The sequence below is a fragment of the Ctenopharyngodon idella genome, chromosome 13 (assembly GCF_019924925.1).
Source record: "Ctenopharyngodon idella isolate HZGC_01 chromosome 13, HZGC01, whole genome shotgun sequence".
In the NCBI taxonomy this organism is placed as follows: Eukaryota; Metazoa; Chordata; class Actinopteri; order Cypriniformes; family Xenocyprididae; genus Ctenopharyngodon; species Ctenopharyngodon idella.
In genome coordinates this window covers 8,128,906-8,156,274 of record NC_067232.1, presented here as the reverse complement: position 1 = coordinate 8,156,274, position 27,369 = coordinate 8,128,906, and the positions used below count along the sequence as shown (strand labels likewise).

Sequence of the window (27,369 nt, the reverse complement as noted above, 5' to 3'; positions counted from 1 at the left end):
TAACTTATTTTAATATAATTTAAAATAGTGTATTCTTGTGATGGCAAAGCTGAATTTTCAGTATCATTACTCCAGTCTTCAGTGTCACATGATCCTTCAAAAATCATTCTAATATGCTGATTTGGTTCTCAAGAAACATTTCTTATTTTTACTATTACTGCATGCATGCTTGCATATTTTTCCCTATTGATTCAGCATTTAGGACACTTTAAAGACACTGAATTATGAAATAATAATTTTATTAAAACAAACATATTTACTCAACCTCTGAACAAAAGTATAACTGCAACCAAAAATACACATAAATAAACAAACAGTATTGGATAGACATCTCTAGATGTATCCGAAAATTAAGCAAAGTCATTTAAATTGTCATCACATCTTTGCATTTTGCAAGTTGCATATATATATCGAGAGAGAGCTTACTAGAAACATCCATAGAACATTCTGCAAACAAAACATATTCCAAGGTTATAGCTGTGCTGGGGAAATGACAGTTGCATTACTGTTACATTACTGTAAAGTCTCAGTTGGATATTTGCTGTTCAGATACAAGCACTGAATTGTCTGCACTAAAACTACAGCTACAGCTACACTCCAGACCTCAGAGATTTGAGTATCAACTGATTTCTGTCATGTCTTACTGTTATGTAATACCAGTGAGGGCTTTTGACCTCAAAACGATTCTTTTCAATCCTTCCTGTGACGTGCTGTATTTCCACATTGAGATGATGAACAGTCCACCAGTTCGCACCTGAAAAAAGTCAAATAAAGTGCCAAGTTGTCCTCAATGAATAGATCCTGATAATCAGTGATTGGTCACTTCAGGATTTCCCATCCCCTCTCCAATGGACTGACTCCCAAAGCCACTGTCCTCTGTAGAATCTGGAAGAAGGGAAAGGGTGTTTTATTCACAATTTACTGAGCAAAGGTTTTGTGTTGGTGTCAGAGGTGACCGGTTTCTCTATCAGAGTGTGAATCCGTACCTGAGCTCTGCTTGTCCTCTCTGGGTTGGCTGGCTGTCAGAAGTCTCACTCCTTCACTCACACCCAGAGACTGCAGCGCCTCCACCAGGCCGTCCACAGGACCACCACTCAACTGAACACACATAAACACCCTTAATAAGCCATTTGTACTGTATGTGATGCCAACACAAATGCAAAAACAATCTAGCCAAAACAGAGAATCTAAAAGAAAAAAGGACATGTAGTTGTTTTGCTAAAAAAAGGTATAAAAAAGGCTTCAGAAAGGTATACCAATTACATGAAGAATGTGGAGCAAATACATTCGTTAATACATTTTAGTAAATTTAATGTAATTTAACAGAAAATGTATGCATTTTGGCTGTTCATTTACATGACAATGGCATTTTGGGGGACCTGAAAACGCAAACTGTTGAAAACGGGTTTCAACGTTTTTGAAAACAATACTGTTATCGTATCGTGTAAACTACAAAAATGTGAATTTGTTAAAACGGTGACGTCATGCGCATGCGTATTTCCTGTTCAGTCTATAGGTGCCGCATGTAGTGTTTCTTTACAAAGCGACATCGCCAACTACTGGCCTGGCATGCAAAATACAGCATTTTTAGTAGTTTTCGCGGATCCGTGTGAACTGGGATCGTTTTGCGCTGTTGTCTGCACGCGAAAAACGCGAAGGAAAATCTTTGTTGTGTAAACATACCCTTATTTAGCAGTAAACATTTTAGAAATAAATTACTTAATGAAATTAAAAAGAAGCATGAGAAACAATTCATTATGCAAAGATAAATGCTTCAAATAGAAGTATGCTACATTGTAGTCATATGACATGACCTCATCAAATTATGTTAAATTTATTTAATAAATACTAAATAAATGTACTAAAATGAATTTATTTATTAATGTGTTTGCTCCACATTCCTCATACTACTAATATTACTAATTAATAGTTAAATAATGAGTTAACAAATATGTTTAAAAAAAATCTGATATTACTTCCAGTTTGTTAGTTACAGTTTTTAAATGGAAGGTCAAGTCAAGCGCAATGCATTGACATATGACAAGCTGCTAGACTGTATATTGCACATTTTGGCAAATACAATAGTCATCCAAGCATTCCATGCATACAGAAAATGTGCATTTTATGCCAAAAAAGTCATCGGTATGCTAGTATGCTGTTCCAAACATAGCTAACGTCTATTTAAAAATATAACGGCAGTTGCCAAACTGAGAGAACAACGACAGACTCTTACCTGGTAGTTCTCGAGAAGCTTCTGGCAGGGTGAGGCACTCTCCTGGAACAGATGAGTGAGTGTGAGCATGCCCAGTTTTTCTGCCAGCTCTCTCCAGGGTACATGGTCTTCAATAAGAATACCACACAGTTTCATGAGCACCTCGCTGTCCAAACCTTGATTCACTGCAGGAGAACCAATACAGATCAGTCACATATGCTAGAAGTAGAAGTAGTTTTTGAGAACATAAAGCACAAAGTCTCATTACCTTCATCAGTGCTTATTTTGGTCCTCTTGGGGGCGAGTGAACTGGGCTTGGGGCCTTTCCTGCCATCTAATAGATCTCTAACCTGTTGAAGACAATGTTGTTTCAAAGGTTAAATCTATTACATGTATATACATCCACTTCCAAATGCTCACAAAATGTATGCAATTCGGATGGATACAAAAACTCAAACCTTTTGGCATTTAGCCAGGTCAAATGGTGTGTGTCCTGCAGCAGGTCTCTTGCGTGGGTTAAATGTTCCCCTCTCGGATGATATTGACATCAAGTGAACTTGCTGAACCATGTCATCGGGAAGCTGCCTATCAGCATCATTCTTCTCACCCTCATCATCTTCATCTGATGAAGACGAGCTTAGGAAAAGAGGCTCATCATTCTCCATACGTTTATCAGCACCTAAAATAGAAGACAAGGGAGATGATTCAATAAACAAAGCTTTATATCACTAAACCCAAACTTGACTTATTCCCTACAGCCATTGACTCTGAATATGATTATCTTGATTTCAATTGGTTATTCAGCTCAAATGTCATTAATTATGAGCGACTCCTATGAATGTCACTCATCGGGAAATGTGGACAACTATCAAAGACCTTAAATCACATCCTGTATAGTAAATGTTCATCTTTGCTCTAGTAACAAAACAACATGAGCATGTTCTCAATGACTAGTCATTGTGGTTTTGCCCGTCAAGCACCAGATATCTGTATTAAATTTGTAGGAAAGGAGTTCTCTCAAGATACCTGCAGCTATCAGCATGGAGCAGAGAGGTGGGGAGCCCTGACTGGCAGCAAAGTGAAGAGGACTGTTGCCCCCGTAGGTACACACATTCACGTCAGCCTTTAGCTGTAACAAATGACAAACATAAAACTGTTATTTCTAAAGACAAAATATTTGTGATGGCTCTATGTTGAAGAAGTGTGCTAAATAGGGATGAAACGGTTCCAGTATCTCTGGTTTGTGTGATGTTGAAACTGACGTTTACTAGCTGCCACAATGATATTCGAGAGTAACAGCAGAACTGTTCGTATCCGTTATAAAATACACCACCATTCCATTTTTTTTTTTTTTAAAGAAACTAATACTTTTATTCAAAAAATGATGCATTAAGATATAATTTATAATGTTACAAAAGATTTCTATTTCAAGTAAATGCTGTTCTTTTGAGCTTTCTATTCATCATGAAATTCTCTAGAAATGCATCACATTTTTCCACTTAAATATTAAGCAGCACAACTGTTTTCAACATTGATAAAAATAAGAAATGTTTCTTGAGCAACATATTAGAATGATTTCTGAAAAATTCAGCTTTACCATCACAGGAATTAATTACATTTTAAAACAAATTTAAAAATACATATTATATTATATTATATTACATTACATTACATTACATTACATTATGGAATAATTGACGACGGGCCATTGAATTCTTAGAGAATAATGCACCCCCGAGGTGATAATGCGGCCACGACGTGAAGCGGAGTCAATTATTCCGCTTATACTACGATTACCACACCTCAAGACACTGTTCCAATGTTGTATTTCAAGACATTTGTCAGGTTTTGTCCTTAAAACACTCTTGTGTGTGGGACTAATTTCTTACACATCTCATCCCAAGCCTCCGCTGCTAATTCCAAAACGTCATTTCAGAACTAGTAACAAAGGATTGAGCCTTGATAGCAGAATAATGCCAGTGATACAGTTATTAACGCAGTTAGAGAGAGAGAGAGAGAGAGAGAGAGAGAGAGAGAGAGAATAAGCAGCATATGTGAATTAGCCTACCTGATCTGTGCGGCAAGTGTCTCCTAATAGCGAAACTATACGTTTATCTCAAGAACCGCAGTTATTACCTAATATGGTCATGTATCTTATAAGTTGCTAATCTATTTTACCGATTAATTCATCAGACCAGCGCTAACTAAACTTTTCTGTGTGAGTGTGTGTCCGTACTATACAGTACGTGTGTACGTTGAAAGAGAGAGAGAGCGTGAGAGAGTATGCGCTTTCAGGACACAATAAAACATATTTTGTGGCAAAAACCATGACAATAATTTGTCGTTTTCATTCTATTGTTTACTATATTTATTTGCTTGGTCGGTGTCGATGTGGGTTTTGGTTCTTTTGCGGTTGTAGGCTGTAAGGACCTATGGAAATAACTGAAAACATTTGGCGAAGTGATATGGAACTGCAATGCGGTCAAGACTACTTTAGCCGTGCGTTTCCCTGAAAATAACTGCACACCTTAGAACGTTGGTCAACCAATCAGATTCGAGCATTCAACGGCCCGTAGTATAAATTATATTATATTATATTAAAACAGAAAACGGTCATTTTAAACTGTGATAATCAGTCTCAATTTTCCTACTTGGTGAACCCCTAATACTAACAAAAGTATTGTCTACTAAAACTAAACAAAACTGTGACAACAGAACTGTGAGAGACCTAAACCATAGATCAATAATCAATAATCAATAAATCCTTTACCTCAGTAATAAGATTACAGGCCAGTTTTAACAGGTTATCCCTCACAGCCAGGTGTAGAGCTGTACAGCCACTTTTCTGCTCTGGCATGTTAATCTTTGCTCCTGCCTCCACTAGCAATCGAAGACAGTGCTCTCCGTCCTTCCTTACAGCGAGATGGACTGGATATTGACCTGAGAAGTGGGAACGGTTAAAAAAAAAAATCAGTATGTGCTATAATATTCCACATGCAACCTTCGGCACCATTTAAATGAAGACTAAGAGTCAATGGCATGTGTAACTCTCACCTGAGAAGTCAGCAGAGTTTATTAAATGGATATAGCGCTCTCCAAGCAGGCCCAGGACCACTCGTAGTACAGCCTCATCGCCGGTGTGTGCGGCCAAGTGAAGCGCTGTCCGGCCCTCTCGGTCCTGCAGGCTCGGGTCTGCCCCGGTTCTCATCAGCACCTCAACTAACTTGGGCTGCTTAGTGATCACAGCCAGATGCAATGGAGACTGGAGAAGGTAAGAAAAATGTTAGCATGTCACATATAACAAAAATTAAAGTATAAGATAAAATAACAACAAAAAACTAAATAATATTAGATTAAATAAAAAAAAAATCATAATTTGGGAGTATAAAGAGCATTTTACAGCATATAGATGCTAAATTACCTGACTAAGGTTGTTGAGTTTGTTGATGAACTTCTGCTGTGGGGTGTTGTTCAGGGCCTGAATAAGCTGTTGCACCACAGCAGGTTGCTGATGGATAATGGCCAAGTGCAGAGGCCTATGAGAAAAAATAATATGACAGATTAAAACAAACTCTGATCACTATTGTATTGCACTTAATGCCCCTCTTCAATGTATCCGTGTATCATTGTTTGTGTATTTAAAAAAAAAAAATGTATTTAAAAAAAAATAATAAAGTTACTACAATAACAATTCATTTAGCAGAATCTTAAGCAATTTACAATACACTAACTACTAAAATGGTTTAAAGGTAGCAGAAACATAACCTACAATTTAGTATACTTGACATGTGTTAAGACATTAACAAGTCAGAGATGTGAAAAAGACGTACGTGTCTCCGTTCTCATCTTGCACTCCACACAGATGTCTCTGCAGAACCAGCAGGGGGCGCACATCCCCTGTGCTGCAGTACTGTAACAAAGCCCGAGCAGTGCCCTTTGCCATCGAAGTGGCACGATTCTGCAGAACTGTGGCTGGAAACATTACAGGAAGGAAACATGCATCACTGAATGCATGTGCACCTCAACGTCTTGAGTTTAATGGTAACTGAAGGATAATTATGCTCACCAATCTGAATGAGCTGCTGTTGCATTTGAGAGCTAGACTGATTTTGTTTGTTTGTTGGCTGATTCTGAGATCCATCAGCCTGTGGGGTGGAGCCTGACATCTGTGCCCCTCCACCAAATCCACCACATCCACCAATGAAAAACCCTGAACCATCCATCGGATGATTAAATTGAAAACCTAAGGGCATAATTGTCAAGAAAAGATACATATATGAACACTTTTGCTGACACACCATCAGCTAACACACGCCGCTGCATTTAGGGATGTAAAATGTGTCACCTCCTCCCATTCCACCTCCTCCTGTTCCAGATCCAGGACCTCCAAAGGCCCCTGCTCCTCCTTGAGGTCCTCCCCGCCAGTTATCGTAGTGCTGAGGAAGTGCCTTCATCCTCTTCCTCTGAACTTCTTCTTTGTCTAGGAGGGAACAGGAGCAAACGTGTTAGCAAATATGAAAAAGAGAAATAGTGAAGAGGATAATGTTTAATCGATCTACACTACTGTTCAAAAAATTTAAACATTTTTTAATGAAAGTAATACTTTTATTCATCAAGGATGCATTAAACTGATCAAAAACATAATGCAAAAAAAGAGTGGAACAATTAAGACACTGAATGTGATATAAACTGTCCCCATATAAATATATATATATATATTAGGACAGCTTGTTGAAATCTGTAAAAATGTGATATTCAGTCTTAAAGTGACCCTATAATGCTTTTTCAAATATTACATTTCATGCAGTGTGTAATATAGCTGTTTGTGTTTTTTTTGTCTCCTCAAGAAAGAATCGATTCTGAGCTGCTGAAATGAGTCGTCAACAATTCCAGTCCCACTTCCTGTTACTTACCTATTTAACAACGTAACAAATTTGCATAATGCCAGCTTATGGTCTTCCACGAACATGTACTTTGATCCGCCCTCAAACACGGTTTGTGTTGTCGACATGTCAAGAAGATGCTATTTTTAGCGCTGCAAATCTACTTTGATACACTTCAAAAGGATGAGGACTGATATGGTAAAACCAATGCCATCCCTACTGTTCATATCACTGTGTATACAAGTGGAGAGGAAGCCTCCGGAGCTGAAATTCAAATATGGTAATAGGCATTTTTGTTTCTGACACGTGCTCTAAGCGGTAGTTCAATCACGACAGACTGGGCTGTAAGACCAATCAAAGTAGAGTAGGCTCTCAGAAAGGAGGGATTTAGAGAGACTGATTCTTTAAACTAACTTCGAAAAAAGTCCTTTATACCACAGGCTGTGTTTAAATGAAGATTAAAGTTTTTTTGTTTGTTTGTTTGTTGTTGTTGTTAAATGTATGTTGTATTGTCTTTTGTGAAAACGCATGTTGAAACCCACTGGAACAAAAATTCCCCAAGGGGATAATAAAAGTAACTATTACTACTACTTGTAACTGTTTTCAGACTCTTTGAGAAAAGAGGTGATGTGCAATGCATATTATGAGAAAATTAAAGTGTTTTTTGACCTTGGATGCATACTGCAGAAGACCTACAAATTCAGGAACCTTTAAAATAGCACAATAGGGGCACTTTAAGGAGCAGTGTTTTGCACAGCACTACTAACCTTGATTGTGTGGAATATATGTGAACTGCTTGGGTTCGCTGCAGTCGCCTCCCTTCTTCCTCTTGAGCTGCAGGAACACTGTGACAGGGCGTGTGATATCTGTGCAGCGGTACGGTGGTGTCTTAAACACGATCGCATACTGATGGGATTAAAAACAGTGTCAGAAAAGGTGTGTTGTAAAAGGCTAAACTACATCCAATGGTAAAATCCAGGAACTGACAATGTTTTTATGCATGTGTCAATTTATAACACACCTGTTTGTGGACGTCAGTGGGGGAGAAGTCTCCAAATGCCTCCCATCCGGAATCATCTTCCTCCTCATAAAAACGGATGTCAATATCATCTGGAAAAAAAGGAGTATAAACATCATTTGATCTAAAAAGTTTGTGAAATCAGAAAACTTGAAATCAGAAAATCATAATAACCTTTTTGAACTTTATCACAGAGCAGAAAGACCTCTTCTCCTCCCAGCACTGATCCAGAGGTTTTATCCATTCGGGAGATCTTCAGATTTGAAGCATTTGGTGATTCTGGGTAAAGAGCAGCACATTTTACATTAGCTATAGCAAGGTTACCAATACTTTTTTTTCTTATTTACACAGAAATCTTTTGTAATGCCTTCACTGTCACTTTTGATTGATTTAAAGGGTTAGTTCACCCAAAAATGAAAATTCTGTCATGAATTACTCACCCTCATGTCGTTCCACACCTGTAAGACCTTTGTTCATCTTCGGAACATAAATTAAGATATTTTTGATACAATCTGATGGCTCAGTGAGGCCTCCATTGCCAGTAAGATAATTAACACTTTCAGATGCCCAGAAAGCTACTAAAGACGTATTTAAAACAGTTCACGTGACAACAGTGGTTCAAACTTATGAAGCAACAATAATACTTTTTGTCCGCCAAAAAAACAAAATAGTGACTTTATTCAACAATATCTAGTGATGGGCGATTTCAAAACACTGCTTCATGACGCTTCGAAGCTTTACAAATCTTTTTTTTTTTTGAATCAGTGGTTCGGAGCGTGCATCGAACTGCCAAAGTCACGCTCCCCCAGTGGTGAACCATTGAAATTTCGAAACATTTATGACATAACGAAGCCTCGTTTACTGAAATCACATGACTTTGGCAGTTTGATATGCGCTCCGAACCACTGATTCGAAACAAAAGATTCGTAAAGCTTCAAAGCTTCATGAAGCAGTGTTTTGAAATCACCCATCACTAGATATTGTTGAATAAAGTGGTTATTTTGGTGCACAAAAAGTATTCTCGTCGCTTCATAACATTAAGGTTGAACCACTGTAGTCACATGAACTGTTTTAAATATGTTTTTAGTAGCTTTCTGGGCATTTGAAAGTGTTAATTATCTTGCTGGCAATGGAGGCCTCACTGAGCCAACGGATTTTATGAAAAATATCTTAATTTGGGTTCTGAAGATGAACGAAGTTCTTACGGGTGTGGAATGACATGAGGGTGAGTAATTATTGACAGGATTTCATTGTTAGGTGAACTAACCCTTTAATGCATACTTGCTGATTTTTTTCTTCAATCAGTCAAATCAATCAATCATTGTGCAGACCCCAAACTTTTGAATGGTAATGTAAATTTAATGTTCAATAACTAATTACAAACTAAATACAACATTCTCAAAGCAATGTAAATTATATTATTATTAATAATTTATACCACCGCCAAAAACGTATACCAAAAAAGTGACATAATATGACATCATAATTTTGAAATCAATCTAAACTATAAAATTAAAGAAAGAAAAAACAACAAACTCTGCAGTCTCTTAAAATATATGATTAAAATATCAGTTTCTTTTTCTTTTAATTCATAATGCCTATATATTTTTGGGAACTTTTGGCAAAGTGTGTCACAGATGTCTTTTGTTAATTAAATTTAATTTATTCTCTTATGTTGTGTGCAGGACTTACTGCTATCATAGATAGGGTTGGAAACAACAGGCTTCAAGGCTCTTGTGAAACTCCCATTGCTGTCCTGAAGGTAAGCAGTGAACTTTAACCTTACAATGTTTAGGTCCATATTTTTGCCCAATTCTTTGGCTTCTTGCATAATAGCCTGTTCCTCTGCATCTGTATGAGTGATATAGAGAAATAAAACTTGTCAAATGAGGATGCAAGCAGTAAACAGAAAATTCAATAAGCACTCAGTCAACATCAAGTATGTCTAGTTGAATAATTAAATCAAAGTCTTACCACTAAACTTATATCCAGGCTCCTTTGTCCTCCTCTTCTCTTCTCTCAGCCTTTTTGTTAATACTTCAGCCACACCTCTCTTAGTAACATGGAGGATTCCTAAATTACTGAATCTAGACAAAGAGGATGTGATAATGAATAAAGATTGCACAACTACACATAAACAACAATCAAAACCCACAAGTATCACATGATGATATACATACAAAATCTTACGCAATTCATTTCAATCATAGTAACAAGGAAAGAGATCACATGAGCATGATGAACAGTGATTGTGTTCACTCACTGTGCTGTGAGATCATTAGGCCCAACATCAATGCTGCATATCCCGTTGTCGTTACACTGACGACCCACAAGGCTGTGCGCATGAACACGAGGGGGGTCTGTGTGTGTCACTAACTGAACCTCCACGCGAGCATGACCCACATAGTTTGAAACCTGTAGAGGGAGAATGTGTGCGTTTATAAATGTACTGTTTATTTAAATACATTGCTGATACATGTCCATGTTACAAAGCACACCTTGACTGTGGGATACGTCCTTCTGTTCCTCTCACTGGAGGCCCCTGGCAGACCACCGTGGGATGGGCCCTCACATTCATAACGAAATCTGAATCCTCTCTGTAACACACACATAGCGTTATTTACATAACACCTTACTCACTGATAAAACCCTGTTTTTGGGGAATTCCAGCATACTTTCTGGAATTATCCCACATAGTGCGCACATTCATTGTAATACATTACACATGTTCACAGAATGCTAAAATACACCATTTGTGACACTGGACCACAAAACCAGTCATAAGTCGCACAGGTACACGTATTTGTAGCAATAGCCAACAACACATTGTACGGGTCAAAATTATCGATTTTTCTTTTGCGCCAAAAATCATTAGGATATTAAGTAAAGATCATGTTCCATGAAGATATTTTGTAAATTTCCTACTGTAAATATATCAAAAAAATATTTTTGTGAGTGGATATGCGTTGCAAAGGACTTGGACAACTTTAAAGGCGATTTTCTCAATATTTGGATTTTTTTTCACCCTCAGATTCCAGAATTTCAAATAATTGTATCTCAGACAAATATTATCCTAACAAACCATACATCAATGGAAAGCTTATTTATCAGCTTTCAGGTGATGTATAAATCTCAATTTCAAAAAACTGACCTATATGACTGGTTTTGTGGTCCAGGGTCACATTTTATGATTTGTGGAATCAGTGGAAGATGAAGCAAAAAGCCTGTGAAGACCTAAGCGAACATACCTGCTTTGGCTCTTCAATTATCTGTAGGTAAGGCCCATGAACTGAAATAAAGATCAAATACAATAAATTAGCCTTCTTTTCATTTTAAATTAAAAGAACACCACAAAACAAAAGCATCAAAACCCACCATAAAACACATTCATAAAGCAAAACATTTGGCACAGTTAACTTACCTGTTTCTGTCACAAAGGGTTCATGCTTCACTTCAAAAGGTTCATGGAGATATGGAAGGTCCACCATAAACTGTAAAGACTGAAGAAGTAATGTGCAAACTGTTAGTATTTTTATATTAAATATATATTTATGTGTATTAAACCCAAAATGTAAGCACAAAGCACAATGTGTCTGAGGATGAAAATTAAGGTTGCACCAATTATATAATTCTGGCCAATTTTTATGTTACAATAACTGAGAATATGACCTGATACTAAAATTTATATTATTTTGTCTAAATAGATAAAAAAAAAAAAAAAATCAGGCATTTATTTAGACATCACAACATTATAATGTATTATATTGATAATACATTTTGGATATTCATTTAGAGATTTAAAACATTACAGTTTTGTTAAATTATGAGAGTTTTTAAAGAGTTTTTAGCTTTAAGTTAGTGTTTGATAACGTTTACAATAATCTAAATATGAAAAATGAGCATTAAAAAAAGAAATATGCAATATCAACTGATATAATTTTTTTTTTTAAAATCTCCAATATTGACAGATAACCATCATGGTACACATATTGTGCATCCCACAAATCAAAACCAAAAATCTGTAGCAAGGTAGCAGACTACAGCAGCAATATTGACGATATGTGGCTCACCTCATTGTCAAACTTCATTGGATATTGCGCATCATCCATCCTGTAATGTAGAAGAAAGAGAGAAAACTCTTATTGAGACCGTCTCTCACAGACACAAACCCAAAACTACAAAAAACCCATGAGGTGAGGCTCTCTAATGCAGTCAGCATGCTGAATCAAAACATCAACTGAGCTGCAAACCCCTACATGCATTTAATTTCCCCAGTTTTTCCCCACAACAGTGTTCTGACATTCACACAAGAAGGCGTACGCTTACCCTACCTGATAAACAAAATGCAGAGAAAGCCTCTCCGTTTTAAACAAAAGACTCACACAAAGTCCGTTTCACTTTCGGTGTAAGAACAAGGATGTGTGTGCACTGGATTTTTTTTTCTTTTTTTAATATGCCTCCCTCCTTCTGTCTGGCTCACTTGCTTGCGTTACTTCCAGGAAGTAAGGCAGTGAAAAAAAACAGAGGAAAGCCCCCAGAATACCAGCTCACTGCTGCCACTGATGTCAAATCCTGAGAAATGCAGGTACATGCATATTCATACCCTGATATCGAGACTTCTCATATCTAAATTTCCTCAACTTTCCAAAGACTTTTTCAAATTCCCTTCTCTTCCTTTGAGGTACTTTTGAAACAAAGTTCCTATAATGATTCCTTTTTATATACATTCAGATTCAATTCTGGGAAAAAGGAGGGGGGGGGGGAATCCATGTATGTGTAATTTACTAAAAATAAACATATTTCTGATTAAAACAATCTGTGTATCTGGATTAGTCAGATATCTACATAGAGCTATCAATGCAGATACCATGAGAAAAGCCCTGAAATATGGGGATTGCCCCCCATCTGTTGGCCTACCTTTGCATCCACAAATCTTTAAACCCACAAACACTTCCACTGGTAACCAAACAGGAAATTGTGATGAAGATCTCTAAATGATAAATTTACTAATACATGGTACAAAAAGTATGTTCTATTTCATTTCCAGTGTTAATATTACTAGCTACACTGGATAACAGGATTGCACAAGCGTTTACTTAAACTGCCACTGACAGGAATGAGGAAGCGTCTTACTGCTCAGGATGAGTTGTACTAAGATTGCTCTATAATACCACATATTCTTCACCAAAACCAATGAGACAACTAGTAGAGTAAAACTATGAGTTTTCTATCTGAGTCGTCAGGGCTCATTCTGAGTGAACACAACGTCACTGAAAAGAGACAAAAACTCTTCTGGATCACAACCACATCCTGTCCTTCTTCTGTGAAATGATAACATCTTCACTTCAGTCAAACAACCCATAAATCCAAAGAACGTCACATTTAGACAAGAAGATTCATTAAGAAATGACAGTGGATGTCAACCAGGCACGTTAGGAGGCCTCAGTAAATGTGCAAAGGGGCAAAATGACTGTAAATTATTCAAGAGAGTTATATTAACATAATCCAATTTAATAAAAATGCTAACAACAAAACCAAAATGTATAACATGTAAAATGACATCATATGTTATCTATCAGCTGTTGTTTTAATCGAACATATACAGCTCTTGAAACTTTTGGAATCACAAAATTCATTTTTGGTTGATTATTTAATTTTATTGACACTCATAGTTGCTGTTAATGAAAAAAGGCTAAATACAAGCAGCTAAGCATCACAGATACAACCACTACAATGTTCTTTAATTAAAGAATTTAATTTAATGTTCTTTAAAGACAAAAAACCCATTTGCTCAGAACACAAGACTACTTTGTTAATGTAAAATATAAATCTGTTGTACAATGTGCTATAGAAATAAAGGTGACTTGACTAGAAAAATCACAACAAACCTGATTTTAACTGTTTCAGCTCTTCCAAATGCATGGAGTTGAAAGGTAACTGGACCGTTGTTTGTAAAACGTCAAATTTTTTACATATTACAAGTTCATTTGTTTCAATATGCAAATCTGACTACTTACAAGTCTATAGCCTGGTTTCACAAACAGGACTTAGATTAAGCCAGAATTAGGCCTTAGATCAATTAGGATATTTAAGTGGCTTTTATAAACATGCCTTAGAAAAAACATTACTGGTGTGCATCTTGAGACAAAACATATGTCAGTGCAAGTTGCTTTCAGTTAAAACAGCTCAAACATGCATTTTAGCCTGGGACTAGGCTTAAGCCTTGTCTGTGAAACCGAAGGTTAATGCTCTATGTAATCATGTCCAAAACTTTAGGAGCATAACCACATTCGTGAACATTTGAAGCACGCATAGTCGCATTCCCAATGAGCTGTCAGTCAGCACATACTTTCTGGGCACCTAAATGCTGCACGTGCCAATGATGCCAAATAAACGCTGCACAGGTAACCAGATTACTATGTGAGACACAGCAATAATGAAATAAAACTGTACCTTAGTGCTCCAGCCATTCTGTTCTCTGCAGGGTCATCCGAACCGATTCTGAACTCCTGACAGACTGAAAATGATGGAAATGATAAGCGTTCACAGTGTGTGATGGGGATGTGATTCCCCTGCACATGTAGTCAGATCCAAAAAGTACATCTGACTTTTGATGGGAATTTCCCGCAGACTCGCACGAATAGCAGCAAAACACACGGGACAAACCGTGTACAAACTATCGATAACTGACATTAATGAACACTGCTCAACTTTTCGGTTTTATTGTTAATTTGCAATATTACTGTATGCACGCAAATGCAAGCCATATGAACTGTACAGCATCTCCGTAAAGTTTTCAAAACAAGCCTAAAATAGACATAAGCAATAAGCAACTGAGTCATTATTTCCATATAAGAAAGCAGACTATTATTATCTGCTATTTAAAAACCTATGTTACATGTCTTGTTACAAAACTGTTCAGTAATAATGATAATTTCGTTATACATAATATGCATTATGTAGGCTAATGTTACTTAAACATATCCGACTTACCTTGGATAACTGTGATGTTTGCTAATTCTCGTGTAGTTTCTATTCGACGTCGACTTAACTAAAAACTAAAAACTTATCCATCCAATGAATCTGTTCCAGTTTCTTCTATTATTTAGTGAACAGTCCATATGATCGCACACTTTCATGAATCGACGAACGCTACTGACTGGAAAGCCCCGGACTCAAGGGGGAATTCCGCAATCACGTGGAGTGGTAGAAGTGTTTCGATTGGTTCTTAGACGAAACATGATTTGCATATTGTCCAAAACTTCCGCTGGTATATCAGATATTCTGCTAATAAAAATGAATATTTCCATACTAAAAGCTTATAGCAAAGTCCAATACGATTAGACTATGAACTGTGTTATCATAACGATAACATAATGCAACAGAGAGGACTGCTGCAAATGTAAATTATGTAGAGTATTTGTACTGATGTAAAACGATAGATAGATAGATAGATATCACAACACACAACATTTTTATCCTGAAGATCATACCTAATTTTTATTTTATCCTGTCTTAACCTTTTGTTAACCAACATAAAGGTTAAATTGGTACAAGGGCTTCAATAGCATGGCTGTCCTTAAAAAATATGGGCGGGCCCAATAATTACACTAAGGGCTTTTTTAGCTGAAACAGCAATAAAAATATCTTTCCAAAAATGTCCTGATGCAAAAATACTCATGTGTTTTGAAAATTAGACATGATACGGGACATTAAGGACAGTTTAATCATTGTCCATAAAAATACATAGCATCATGTGAAAGATACATGAACATTCGTCATGCCTCTGGTGATCTGAAGTCTAATAATAAAAAGTTCTGGATGATAGGAATGCTGTTCTCATCACACTGGAAATGGCTTCGCACAGTCAGGAGAAATGTGTTCTTCATGGGGGTCAACATAGAACTAATCCTGTCAGCTACTACCTGGATGAACCTCACCTCTGATGCTGGGGCTTGGGACAAAAAAAGGAATGCAATGACTTTTAAATTAGCAATAATAAAACAAAACATATCAAGAGAACAAATAACAAGAACATTGGTGGAGAGGGAAAAGGGGAAGTACCTCACCTATAGTCTTATGTAGCTTATCTGGAGGAGTGTTCAGAAGGATCTTCTGCACTACAGCAGGAGGGACTTGCACACAGATTTGATCCTCTCCAGCTCTCACAGTTAAAACTACTGGCCTAGAAAGACAAGTCATGATGGTTTAAGAAGATAAAGAGTATGTATAGATAACTGGGTATACGTGTGTGTGTGTGTGTGTGCACGCAGGTGTAATATAGGTCTGTAAGAACAGACCTATAGTAGCGACGCACTCCTGTGTGTGGTAGGCAAGGGTAGCAGGGTCTGTAAATGCCGTTCTCATCTGTCTCCAGTTCTGCAGAGCACTGGCCACATCCAGCAAAAGTGATGTCACCACAGACTACATCCAGGATCCTCTCCATGGGTGTGTTGCTATCTATTAAGAGCGAGGCCTCCTGGGATGGACTGCTCTGGAACTGGAATGCTGTGATTTTAATTTTCAGCTCTACATCACCTAATGAGCACATAAACAAGAGAGGCTAAATGTAACCATGTTGAATCATACTACAGTAACTACCAATGCATTGTTAGCATCGGCAAAAAGTCCTACCTGAGTATTTCTGGGACAGGAGTGTGTTGAGATCAATCTCAAAGCTGCTAGCGGTCCTCTGCGAGCGGACAGTGTTGTAAAACTCCTTACATCGACTGTCATCAGGAAAGAGAGGCTGACAGGTGCCCCATGGAGTAGAATGCAGCTCTAGCAAACCTGAGGTAACATCCTGTCTGACTAGCAGCATCCTGAACTCCCACACAGCATCTATGAGGGGCATTAGCAATACAAATCTCAAATTTCAGCCTTATTACAGTGGCTCTCAACCTTTTTGACTCGAAGGCCCTGTTGTCCAACACAATATTTGAACCACTGAATTATAAACACCTTTGTTCCTGTCCAAACGCTGCAGCCAAGAAAGAGCAGCTCCCCAAAGTACGACAGCCCCTTGGTGACCATCTCCTTGCTCTACAGTCAAAATGGCTTTTAGTACACCTCCTGCTCTGGATATCCCCTCCACCTCATCACGCCAGGCTAAAATCAAGCAATACAGCATTCTGTCGCAAAGATCCTTTGAGATTTGATTGTTTAATATGTGAAGTACAAGGCACATATAAATCAACGTATTAAACGTCTCTCTGGAATACTCAATTCTGATTGGTCACTGGACTATAATGTAGGACTGCACAATTTAGGGAAAAAAAATCTAACAGCGATTTTTCTGATAAAAACTGCAATTTAAACTATTTAAAATGTGATTTTTTTAAATTAAAAAAAAGTTCCAGTTTGCTGTGCTTGTTTGTGGGGCTGCACAATTTGGCCAAAAATGTTGTGTATATACAACCCGAATTCCGGAAATGTTGGGACATTTTTTAAATTTGAATAAAATGAAAACAAAGAATTTCAAATCACATGAGCCAATATTTTATTCACAATAGAACATAGATAACGCAACAAATGTTTAAAATGAGAAATTTTACAATTTTATGCACAAAATGAGCTCATTTTCAAAATTGATGCCTGCTACAGGTCTCAAAATAGTTGGGATGGGGGCATGTTTACCATGGTATAGCATCTCTTCTTCTTTTCAAAACAGTTTGAAGACATCTGGGCATTGAGGTTATGAGTTTCTGGAGTTTTGGTGTTGGAATTTGTTCCCATTTTTGCCTGATACAGGTTTCCAGCTGCTGAAGAGTTCATGGTCGTCTTTGACATTTTTCGTTTAATGATACACCAAATGTTCTCTATAGGTGAAAGATCTGGACTGCAGGCAGGCCAATTCAGCACCCGGACTCGTCTACGATGAAGCCATGCTGTTGTAATAGCTGCAGTATGTGGTTTTGCATTGTCCTGCTGAAATACACAAGGCCTTTCCTGAAATAGACGTCGCCTGGAGGGGAGCATATGTTGCTCTAAAACCTTTATATACCTTTCAGCATTCATAGTGCCTTCCAAAACATGCAAGCTGCCCATACTGTATGCACTTATGCACCCCCATACCATCAGAGATGCTGGCTTTTGAACTGAACGCTGATAACACGCTGGAAGGTCTCCCTCCTCTTTAGCCTGGAAGAAATAGCGTCCATGATTTCCAACAAGAATGTCAAATTTGGACTCGTCTGACCATAGAACACTTTTCCACTTTGAAACAGTCCATTTTAAATGAGCCTTGGCCCACAGGACATGACGGGGCTTCTGGACCATGTTCACATTTGGCTTCCTTTTTGCATGATAGAGCTTTAGTTGGCATCTGCAGATGGCATGACGGATTGTGTTTACCGATAGTGGTTTCTGGAAGTATTCCTGGGTCTATTTAGTAATGTTATTGACACAATCATGCCGATGAGTGATGCAGTGTCGTCTGAGGGCCCGAAGACCATCCAATAAAGGTCTTCGCCCTTGTCCCTTACGCTGAGATTTCTCCAGTTTCTCTGAATCTTTTGATGTTATGTACTCTAGAAGATAAGATTTGCAAAGCCTTTGCAATTTGATGTTGAGGAACATTGTTTTCCACAATCTTTTTATGCACTCTTTCACGGATTGGAGAGCCTCTGCCCATCTTTACTTCTGAGAGACTCTGCCTCTAAGACATCCCTTTTATAGCTAATCATGTTACAGACCTGATATCAATTAACTTAATTAGTTGCTAGATGTTCTCTTTTTCAGCCATTTGTTGCCCCGTGCCAACTTTTTTGAGACCTGTAGCAGGCATCGAATTTGAAATGAGCTCATTTAGTGGATAAAAGTGTAAAATTTCTCCGTTTAAACATTTGTTATGTTATCTATGTTCTATTGTGAATAAAATATTGGCTCATGTGATTTGAAAGTCTTTTAATTTTCATTTTATTCAAATTTAAAATCGTCCTAACATTTCCGGAATTCAGGTTGTATGTCAATATGACTATAAAATAATAATAATAATGTTTATTATTACTAAATAAAACAAATAATAAACAAAAGAAGAAATATTACTAAATAATAAAAAGCTAGTGTAATAATAATAATTTTACAGAGATAATAAATTTTATGTTACAAATATGTTTTCTAGTTGCCTTTGAGATTTGACTATGTATGTGAAGTGAATGTTGTACAAGGCACATATAAATTAATTTATTTAATTTCTCTGGAATACCTTATTCTGAATGGTCAATCATGTCATCCAGTGGTCTGATATTTTCCTACATATCATACCACTCATACGGTTAATGGAAAATAGCGCTACTTTCATGTTTCTCGTATCACACAGCGATATATTATCTGAAACACTGGACTGCAATTCAGTTCCATACCTGTAATTAATTTCCTGTGTTTAACCCTAAGCAGAGCATGAACCAATGTGTCAGGACGTAATGCTACAAGGCGGATGAAGGGGATGGAGTTCAAATCCTGAGGCTTGTGAGGAGGCAGAGATAGCAGCAGGGGGCGCTTCTCACACAGATGAGTACACAGCATTCTCAATGTATGACAGTTCAAATTCTGTGGGGCTAGACAAGATCAGCATTACAAAGGCAGGGGACAATAATTACAGGCAATTACATAATAAGGTAAAAAAACAAAAAAAAAAACATATACACACAAAAAAACATATCTATACACACACACACACTTCAATATGACATCTATACCTTGAACTTGAACTTTCAACAAACCTCAGTAGCAATTACGTTTCTATTACCTAGTGGAATACGGTCCCCCATGACCTGTCCCAGATTCAGCAGCTTACTAGTGAAGGAGGACTGCAGGACAGTCTCAGCCTTCCACTTGTCTATGTGCACTGTCACATCTGCCAAAGAAAAGACAGAAAGACAACTGTGGACATTTCATTAGACTGTGCATCTAAGGAGGTTTTTTTTTTTTTTTTTTGCAGCCACACATCAATTTAGACCAGCTACATTTAAGATGATTAACTGTTGTTTTGTATATATTGGTTGAATGAGCTGAGTTGATCCACCATTTGTTGGGCTGACAGGTCATGATTTCAGAGGATCATCCTGATATTCTTGTTTTTTCCTTTAGTGGTTCATTTCCCATGTTCACAGCTATTCTATTGACAAAAATTCCTTCAAATGCTTCTGACAAATACAGTTACCACTACTTCTGTATTTTCATTTATGAAGTAACATACTGCACGGCAACGCATTAAAATCATGGTTTTAAAAAGATGATGTGCTCTAAAATAATTCTGGATTCCAGAGTGTATTGTATGTACTATACAGTATGTGGTCGGTAGATTTTTTTAATGTTTATGAATTAAGTCTGTTATGCTCACCAAGACTGCATTTATTTGATTAAATATACAGTAAATTACAATTATTGTGAAATATTAATACAATTTAAAATAACTGTTTTCTATTTTAAAATATTTTCAAATGTAATTTATTTATTTATTACTGTGATGCAATGCTGAATTTTCAGCATCATTATTCCAGTGTTCAGTGTCACATGATCCTTCAGAAATCATTCTAATATGATGATTTGGTGCTCAAGAAACATTTCTTATTACTATCAATGTTTCAATCAATCAATCAATCAATCAAAAAAAAAAAAAAAAAAAAAATGCTGCCTAATATTTTTGTGGAAACCGTGATGCATTTTCAGTTTTTTTTTTTTTTTTTGTAACATTACAAAATGTCTTTATTGTAAATTTAATGTATTTTTTTATGAATTAAAGTATTCATTTCTTTAAAAAAATAAATAAAAAAAATAGTAAAACAACTTACTGACCCCAAACTTTTGAACGGTAATGTGCATATATATATATTGTGTGTAATGTTATATTACAAGAATATAAACATGGATTCTGAATTATTCTTGAAGATACTTATTTAGTGAGAGAATGCACAATATTTAACTTCATCAAAGATTGTGAATTAACATAAATTCCTGACTTTTCTGGATATTTGGTGCTTTTAACACCGATTTTTGCCAGACGCACCATCAAAAGTGCTTGTTTGTAAATCTAATTGGGAAATCTCAATAGTTTCACCTGTAATTAGCAGAATGTCTCCTGGATATACTGTCAGAGCCCAGAAAGCAGCTGTCCGCCATAGAACCACCTTCATCTCCACATCCGATTGGTCGGTGACAATCAGCGTTGCTAGAGGTACACTGCTACCAGCCGAAACTCCAGTTTTTACTTTGACCTCTTTTAAGTTGCATGGGTGCACCACAGCAACCAAGATGGCGTATTGTACACCATGGGTCTTACACCTGGCTAGCAGGGTTGTAGGACCACAGAGGGGGGCTGCAGATCTTACCCTCTGCTCTGTTGTTTCTTTAGTTTTACTTACAGTCTGAGACAACTTCATCTTTTTAGAAGTAGTGGGACTAGGTGAAGCCTGTGCAGTTGTAGTCGGTGAGTCAATATTAAGCCCAAGTTCCTCTTGAACCACAGGTTTTTCAGCTATAGCATTGTCCTGAGAGCAGAGGATGCCGTCAGATGTGATTTCCAGAATCACCCCTCTCTCCTGCTGTCTTTGGCTTAGACTGTCATTATGCCACTCTCCTGAGCTTTGCAAGGTTCCTCCTAAGCCCCTCTCTTCAGGGCTGACCACAGGACTGTACAATTCTGGAGAACTAATGGAGGCCGAGTCCATTTGTTTGCGTGGGGTATGTGGAGAACCAAGAAGAAAATCTTCAAGAAAGCCAGAAGTTGGACACCGGGCTACTCTACTTCGAAGAAGCAAGGCTTGGGACTTTGTCCATGTACTCAGATACTCAGTCTCTGTGGAAACAGGCGATGTAGGCCTTATGTCTCTGCTCTGTCCATTTAAACTAGTCTGCGGGCAGGAGAAACAACTATCTAGGTATTCTGTCACCAATACAGGACACAACTCCTCTACTTCACTGGACTCTGCCTTTGATTGAGAGCACTCGCAGCCTGGTGGAGTACTGTCATCCTGGGATGTTTCCGTTTTGTCTGCTATACTCTCAGGTATTCTCTCAGAGGTACCAGCAGACTCCAGTCTACCACTGGTCACTGCACCACACTCATCATCTGTTTGGACCTCTCTAACAGTGTCCTTGGGAATCAACCTGCCTTGGCTCCAAGTGAGGTCCACTGTCTTCCAATGCTGGACTTCTCTCTCCTGTACCTCTAAAGCAAGGGCTTGGGGACATGGGGCACCCAAAAACACATGAATCTTTGGTTTGTTTGCCATTTTGCACCGATAATGGCCCAGTCATAAGATTTATTTTGCCAGGTCTTTTATCATATTTACGGGTGGATTAAAGTGGCCATCTGTAGGAAAACAGAAATGCATACTGTAAGTTAAACCTTCTAGACAAAAGCCCAAAATAAATTTTAAAGGGATAGTTCGGTAAAAATGAAAATTCTGTCATCATTTACTCACCCTCATCATTTTCTTTCTTCCACAGAACACAACAGATATTTTCAATGTTACTGTAAATGATGACAGAATTTCCATTTTTGGGAGGACCCATGTTGTTTTTGTTAAGTAAAAATAAAACTATTAAAAATCGTTTTCATTAATTGAAATAAAGCTGAAAAATAAGTATCAGATGATGAAAATGTAAACTTAAAAAACTTAAAAGATAATGACATATGTTGCCTTGGCAACTCACTGAAATAAATATTTTTAATTTGAAGTACTAAAATTAAAATTAATAATAAAGTAAAAAAAAAAAATAAATAATAATAATTTTTTTTTTTACAAAAGCACATAATAAAATTGCCAAAACAAACGTTAAACCTAAAAGTAAAATAAACACTGAAAACATAAAAATAAAAATATGAATAAATAATAAAAGTATAAAAATAATACTAAAATAACACTGATTATGCCTTTAAATATTATCAACAAACCAAATACATCTATAAAGTTGAAAAAGCTAAATTACTGTAAAGGATCATGGTCTAAAAGCCAATGAAGAATTCCAAGCAAGGTAGGAAGAAAAGCAGGAATACACTACAACCTCCACATCTGCTGGGAATAACAAAGCATTTTAATGTGTCTGTGCAAGTGTGCATTCCTGGATCAGTTGTTTTCACTTAGCAAAAGAAGAAAAACAGCAGTTTAATGAGTGACTCTCCAGAACTTCACCAACCAGATGATGGGGGTAGGCACCACGTGAACCAATAACAGAGCTTCTTTCAAACTACAGTGTGATTTATTGCAGGCAGAATTTGTAGCCTGGGATGGGGGTATGAAGGGGTGGTACTGACAAGAAGGAAGAGGACTGAGAACAGACAGATTTTCATGCTTCAGCTGATTCACACATTTTTGAAAAAATGTTTTTTTTTTCTTACTGTCATGTACAGTAATCCATTCCTGCGGTCCACTTCCAGTAGCGTGTTTAAGCACGCAATTGCGTGGGGCCCCATGGGCTTGGGGGATGGCCCCGCGGGCTTGGGGGACTATCCCCCCCAACTGTTTTTTTTATTTACATTTACCATTAATAACCAGCATGTTTAAAGCATTTCATAATAAACAATGTTATAATAGGGACAATTATTTGTAGATGGCAAGGAAAGACAACTCAAACATTGAAACTGTTATATTTTTCTGCTCATGATGAAGGTGTTTTGATTATTATGTATGTTGTTTGTTTGTTTTTAGTAGATACATATTAAAATAAAATAAAGTAAAAATAAAGTAAAATATAAAATAAATAAAAATATAGTAAAATATAAAATGGTAAACTCTGAACCCCTATACAGTATCTTTCTGTCACATGGCCTTTTGCCATACATAAGTAATTTAAAAATAATAATAGCCTGATAAAACATCTGAATTTTTCTTCTTTACATTTTTTTTTTTTTTTTTTTTTTTAAACAATTCTGAGACACTGCCTTTCCTCCGAGGGCCCAATATATACTTTTTTTTTTACAAAGTACTACTTCTGCCCAGATGGAAATTTATAACTATTATAAAAAATTGTCCAGACCTCCACTCAGAAGGAAATATAGAGTTGATCTCCAGAACAGGATGTATTTCAGGCAGGAACAAATTACAGCTGACACAAAGAAGACATGACAAAACTCCCCATGTCACTGTAACCCCAGGTGAAATATATAAGTACAGAGAGAGAGAGAGAGAGAGAGAGAGAGAGAGAGAGAGAGAGAGAGCGCACAGAACACAGGGCCCTTGTTTATCTTTCTATGCATGTGCCATTCCAACACAAAATATTGCATTTAATAAAAGAAACTACACTAAACAAATGCTAATCATAGGTTACAGATAAGAAGCAAACACTATAACTGATTTATGAGACTGAAGATATGAAGCTGCTCCATCATGGTCTGGAAAAGACCAATAACCCTGACACTAACTAATCACTGTCAGCATGGCTTCAGTTGATCTCTCATGACCTCGGCTGCACAAGAAAAAGCCAGTTTGGATGACTAAAAACAGAATAACCTTGTGCCCTTTATCAGAGAAATAACCAGCCTTAAAGGGATAGTTCACTCAAAAATGAAAATTCTGTCATCATTTACTCACCCTCAAGTAGTTCCAAACCTGTATGCATTTCTTTGTTCTGCTGAACGCAAAGGAAGATATTTGAAAAAAAAAAAAATGTCAGTAACCAAACAGATCTCATCCCCCATTTACTACCATAGTAGGAAAAATAAATACTATGATAGTCAATGGGGGGCGAGAACTGTTTGGTTATGGACATTCTTCCAAATATCTTCCTTTATCCAGCAGAACAAAAAAATTCATACAGGTTTGGAACAATTTGAGGGTGAGTAAATGATGACAGAATTTTCATTTTTGGGTGAACTATCCCTTTAACTACTGTGTTTTAGATAAGGACAATTACCACAAATTTAGGCTCTTTATAAATTGGGAAACCATTGTAGTCCACATATAGCAACTTGTTAGCAACTTACAATTTCACATTTGAGGTATGTCCATTCACAGTTTGTGTTGTAAATCAAAACATGAAAGTGAAATAATGTTAATCACACCATATTTATTTAAAAAAAAAAAAAAAAAAAAACCATAGGAAATTCCAGGGATCATGACTCAAAAACACAATTTCTCTTCTGGGTTTTAGGACTACAAAATAAAGTAGAAAAACTTCTTTGAATTCTTTAAAAGTAGTTAGTTACATTAATTCAGTTATTTAAAGACATCACACTCTGTTTTAAAGGCATATTTGAATGTACAGAAAGTGAATAGTGCTTTACATTCCTTGTAAAAAAAAAATGTTTTTCAAAAATGTCAGTACCAAAAAATATAGGGTACCAAAAAAAGGCAGTACCAAAAAATATAATTTTATATGCTTTCACTATTTCTTAAATCCCTCCCAATTCTAGCTGTACTATTCTAGATAATAATAATAATAATAATAATAAGTTTTATTTCTATAGCACCTTTCCAGTGCTCAAAGACACTTTACAGTGTACATGCAATAAGAAAAGGATAACAGTAATGATGACAAACAATAGTAAGATTAGAGAATGTCTGAAACGGTATTGTTATTGCCTCCTTTAGATGAATCCCTTGTTGTATTCCATATTTGGAATGAATAAATAAACGAATGTAAATGTACCAAAGTACAGTGATGGTATCAGATGGTAGTGCCATGCTATTTTGAGATATAACTAGTGAATATATAATTCAGTAATATAATATATGAAATTACTGAAATATATATTAGCCTACATATTAAAAAAAAAAACATTTTCCCCCACAAATATATATTAATTTTTATTTTATTTTTTGAGTGAGATTATTATTATTATTATAGATTATATACATATGTATACGTTTAGGCAACACATTTGGACAGCAGCAACTTTAATACTTTTAACATATTTTTTGTAATACTTTTGCCCTAGGTTGCAAACACTTCAAAGCATGTTTGCTTATGGTTCCTGCTCTCTGAGCGCCTCCCAGCTTGAGGTGGAGACCCACGGCACGCCTGTCTGACTGTTAAAACAACTCGCCAACAGTATTCAAGCCGACACTTTATTTAGTGTAGCAGAAAAGGAGCCGTCGTGGTGTCCGTTTATTCACCCTGACCCACTCTTTGACACTGTCTGTCTTAGTTTTTTCCCTTTATAGATATTGTTAGTTAGTGTGTTAGTTCAAAGTCATGTATAGGTATTTGGGGGAGCTCGTCACACGCGCAGCCGCCAGCAGCTCGCTGGCCTCGGGATGCGTCGATTCCGCTCTGCCCGCTTCGGCGACTCTAATGCGGGTCCGCCGTTACAGCGAAGCCGTAGGAGAAAAAGACGATGACCCTAACTTCTTTAGGATGGTCGAGGGTTTCTTCGACCGCGGAGCTTCTATCGTGGAGGACAAACTCGTGCACGATCTCAAGACAAGAGAAACGCCTGAGCAGAAGAGGCACCGAGTCCGAGGGATCCTCAAGATCATCAAGCCTTGCAACCATGTCCTGTCCGTGTCATTCCCCATCAAGAGAGACAACGGGGAGTGGGAGATGATCGAGGGCTACAGAGCTCAACACAGCCAGCACAGGACTCCGTGTAAAGGAGGTAAGTTTGAATTCATTACACCGGGGATAATAGGAAGCAGTCGCGTTCTCGAGAGTAAACATGCAAGCTAAGACGCATAGCACTTACCTGTAGCATCTTCTGAAGATTTGCATCTTGATGACTTAGGTCTAAGTGTCTGCAACACATTTATTTACATGCTTCGTCTCTGTATTTTGACAGACAGATGGTGATAAATGATAGGCCTTGCGTGCAATGAACTTGGAAAAGATCCTGCGTTTTGGTTGCGCAGCAGCGACACTCTGCGACTATTCGTGTGCAAGCTTTTATGACTCTTATTAAACTTGTACGGATTTTCAAGCACAATAAAAACATTATGGAATGTATTTTAACTGGTAATATACTGATAATATTTATGTGTTATATCTGAATAAACTGGTTTTATTGATTATCTTTCTGGTTCAAGCTTGTTAGCTTATCTAAGGTGTTCAATAGGTGGCTTTAGATGGTCACTAGGTAGTTTGTTGCAGAAACTCCATCCTGTGCCCATCTTAGAACAGACAGAAACAAATACCATGTTGCAAATTATGATTTGACCACCTTAAGCTGGTAGAACCAGTGGGTGGCTCATTTGTTTCAGTACAAGATGTGTTTTCCAACAGAAGTATCTATAAATACCTTAATACACATTGCATTTTATATTTTATAATATATATGAGAATGGAATTGGAAAGGCTTTTAAACAAATGTCTAAAGA

General features: G+C 37.0%; 2 protein-coding genes across 4 annotated transcripts in view; one reads left to right on the top strand and one right to left on the bottom strand.

Annotated features, from left to right (window-relative positions):
• Positions 1-222: 222 nt before the first annotated feature.
• On the bottom strand, positions 223-27,080 carry LOC127524547 (nuclear factor NF-kappa-B p100 subunit). Of its 3 annotated transcripts, XM_051916136.1 has the most exons (24): positions 15,107-15,305; positions 14,567-14,630; positions 12,184-12,223; positions 11,535-11,613; positions 11,362-11,402; positions 10,612-10,710; positions 10,377-10,528; positions 10,088-10,200; positions 9,806-9,964; positions 8,288-8,392; positions 8,117-8,205; positions 7,863-8,001; positions 6,558-6,692; positions 6,279-6,455; positions 6,043-6,184; positions 5,634-5,748; positions 5,267-5,474; positions 4,983-5,152; positions 3,239-3,341; positions 2,671-2,891; positions 2,481-2,562; positions 2,234-2,397; positions 987-1,098; positions 223-885 (listed from the first exon to the last, which is right to left on the bottom strand). In XM_051916136.1, exons 2-24 carry the CDS (start codon positions 14,581-14,583, stop codon positions 809-811), a joined length of 2,739 nt encoding a protein of 912 aa, XP_051772096.1. In that variant the 5' UTR covers positions 14,584-14,630; positions 15,107-15,305; the 3' UTR covers positions 223-808. The 3 variants fall into 3 exon arrangements, with proteins under 3 accessions (XP_051772096.1, XP_051772097.1, XP_051772099.1); XM_051916137.1 differs by lacking the exons at positions 14,567-14,630; positions 15,107-15,305 and adding an exon at positions 12,445-12,589; XM_051916139.1 differs by lacking the exons at positions 223-885; positions 987-1,098; positions 2,234-2,397; ... (19 more) ...; positions 14,567-14,630; positions 15,107-15,305 and adding exons at positions 15,586-16,067; positions 16,183-16,298; positions 16,414-16,651; ... (3 more) ...; positions 21,174-22,427; positions 26,742-27,080.
• The window catches only part of glud1a (glutamate dehydrogenase 1a), a 13,935-nt gene continuing 12,599 nt past the window's right edge, over positions 26,034-27,369 (top strand). Inside the window, exon 1 of the mRNA XM_051916140.1 lies at positions 26,034-26,654. Within this exon, the coding sequence (XP_051772100.1) occupies positions 26,252-26,654 (403 nt within the window). The 5' untranslated portion in view covers positions 26,034-26,251. The remainder of the gene's footprint in view (positions 26,655-27,369) is intronic.

Excerpts from the sequence above, each read along its gene's own strand:
- LOC127524547 (XM_051916136.1), bottom strand. Across the intron at positions 8,393-9,805 it reads CAACCCTATCTATGATAGCA|AATCACCAAATGCTTCAAAT; the intron begins GTAAGTCCTGCA and ends CTCTTTACCCAG. Across the intron at positions 6,456-6,557 it reads AGGAGGTGGAATGGGAGGAG|GTTTTCAATTTAATCATCCG; the intron begins GTGACACATTTT and ends TTATGCCCTTAG.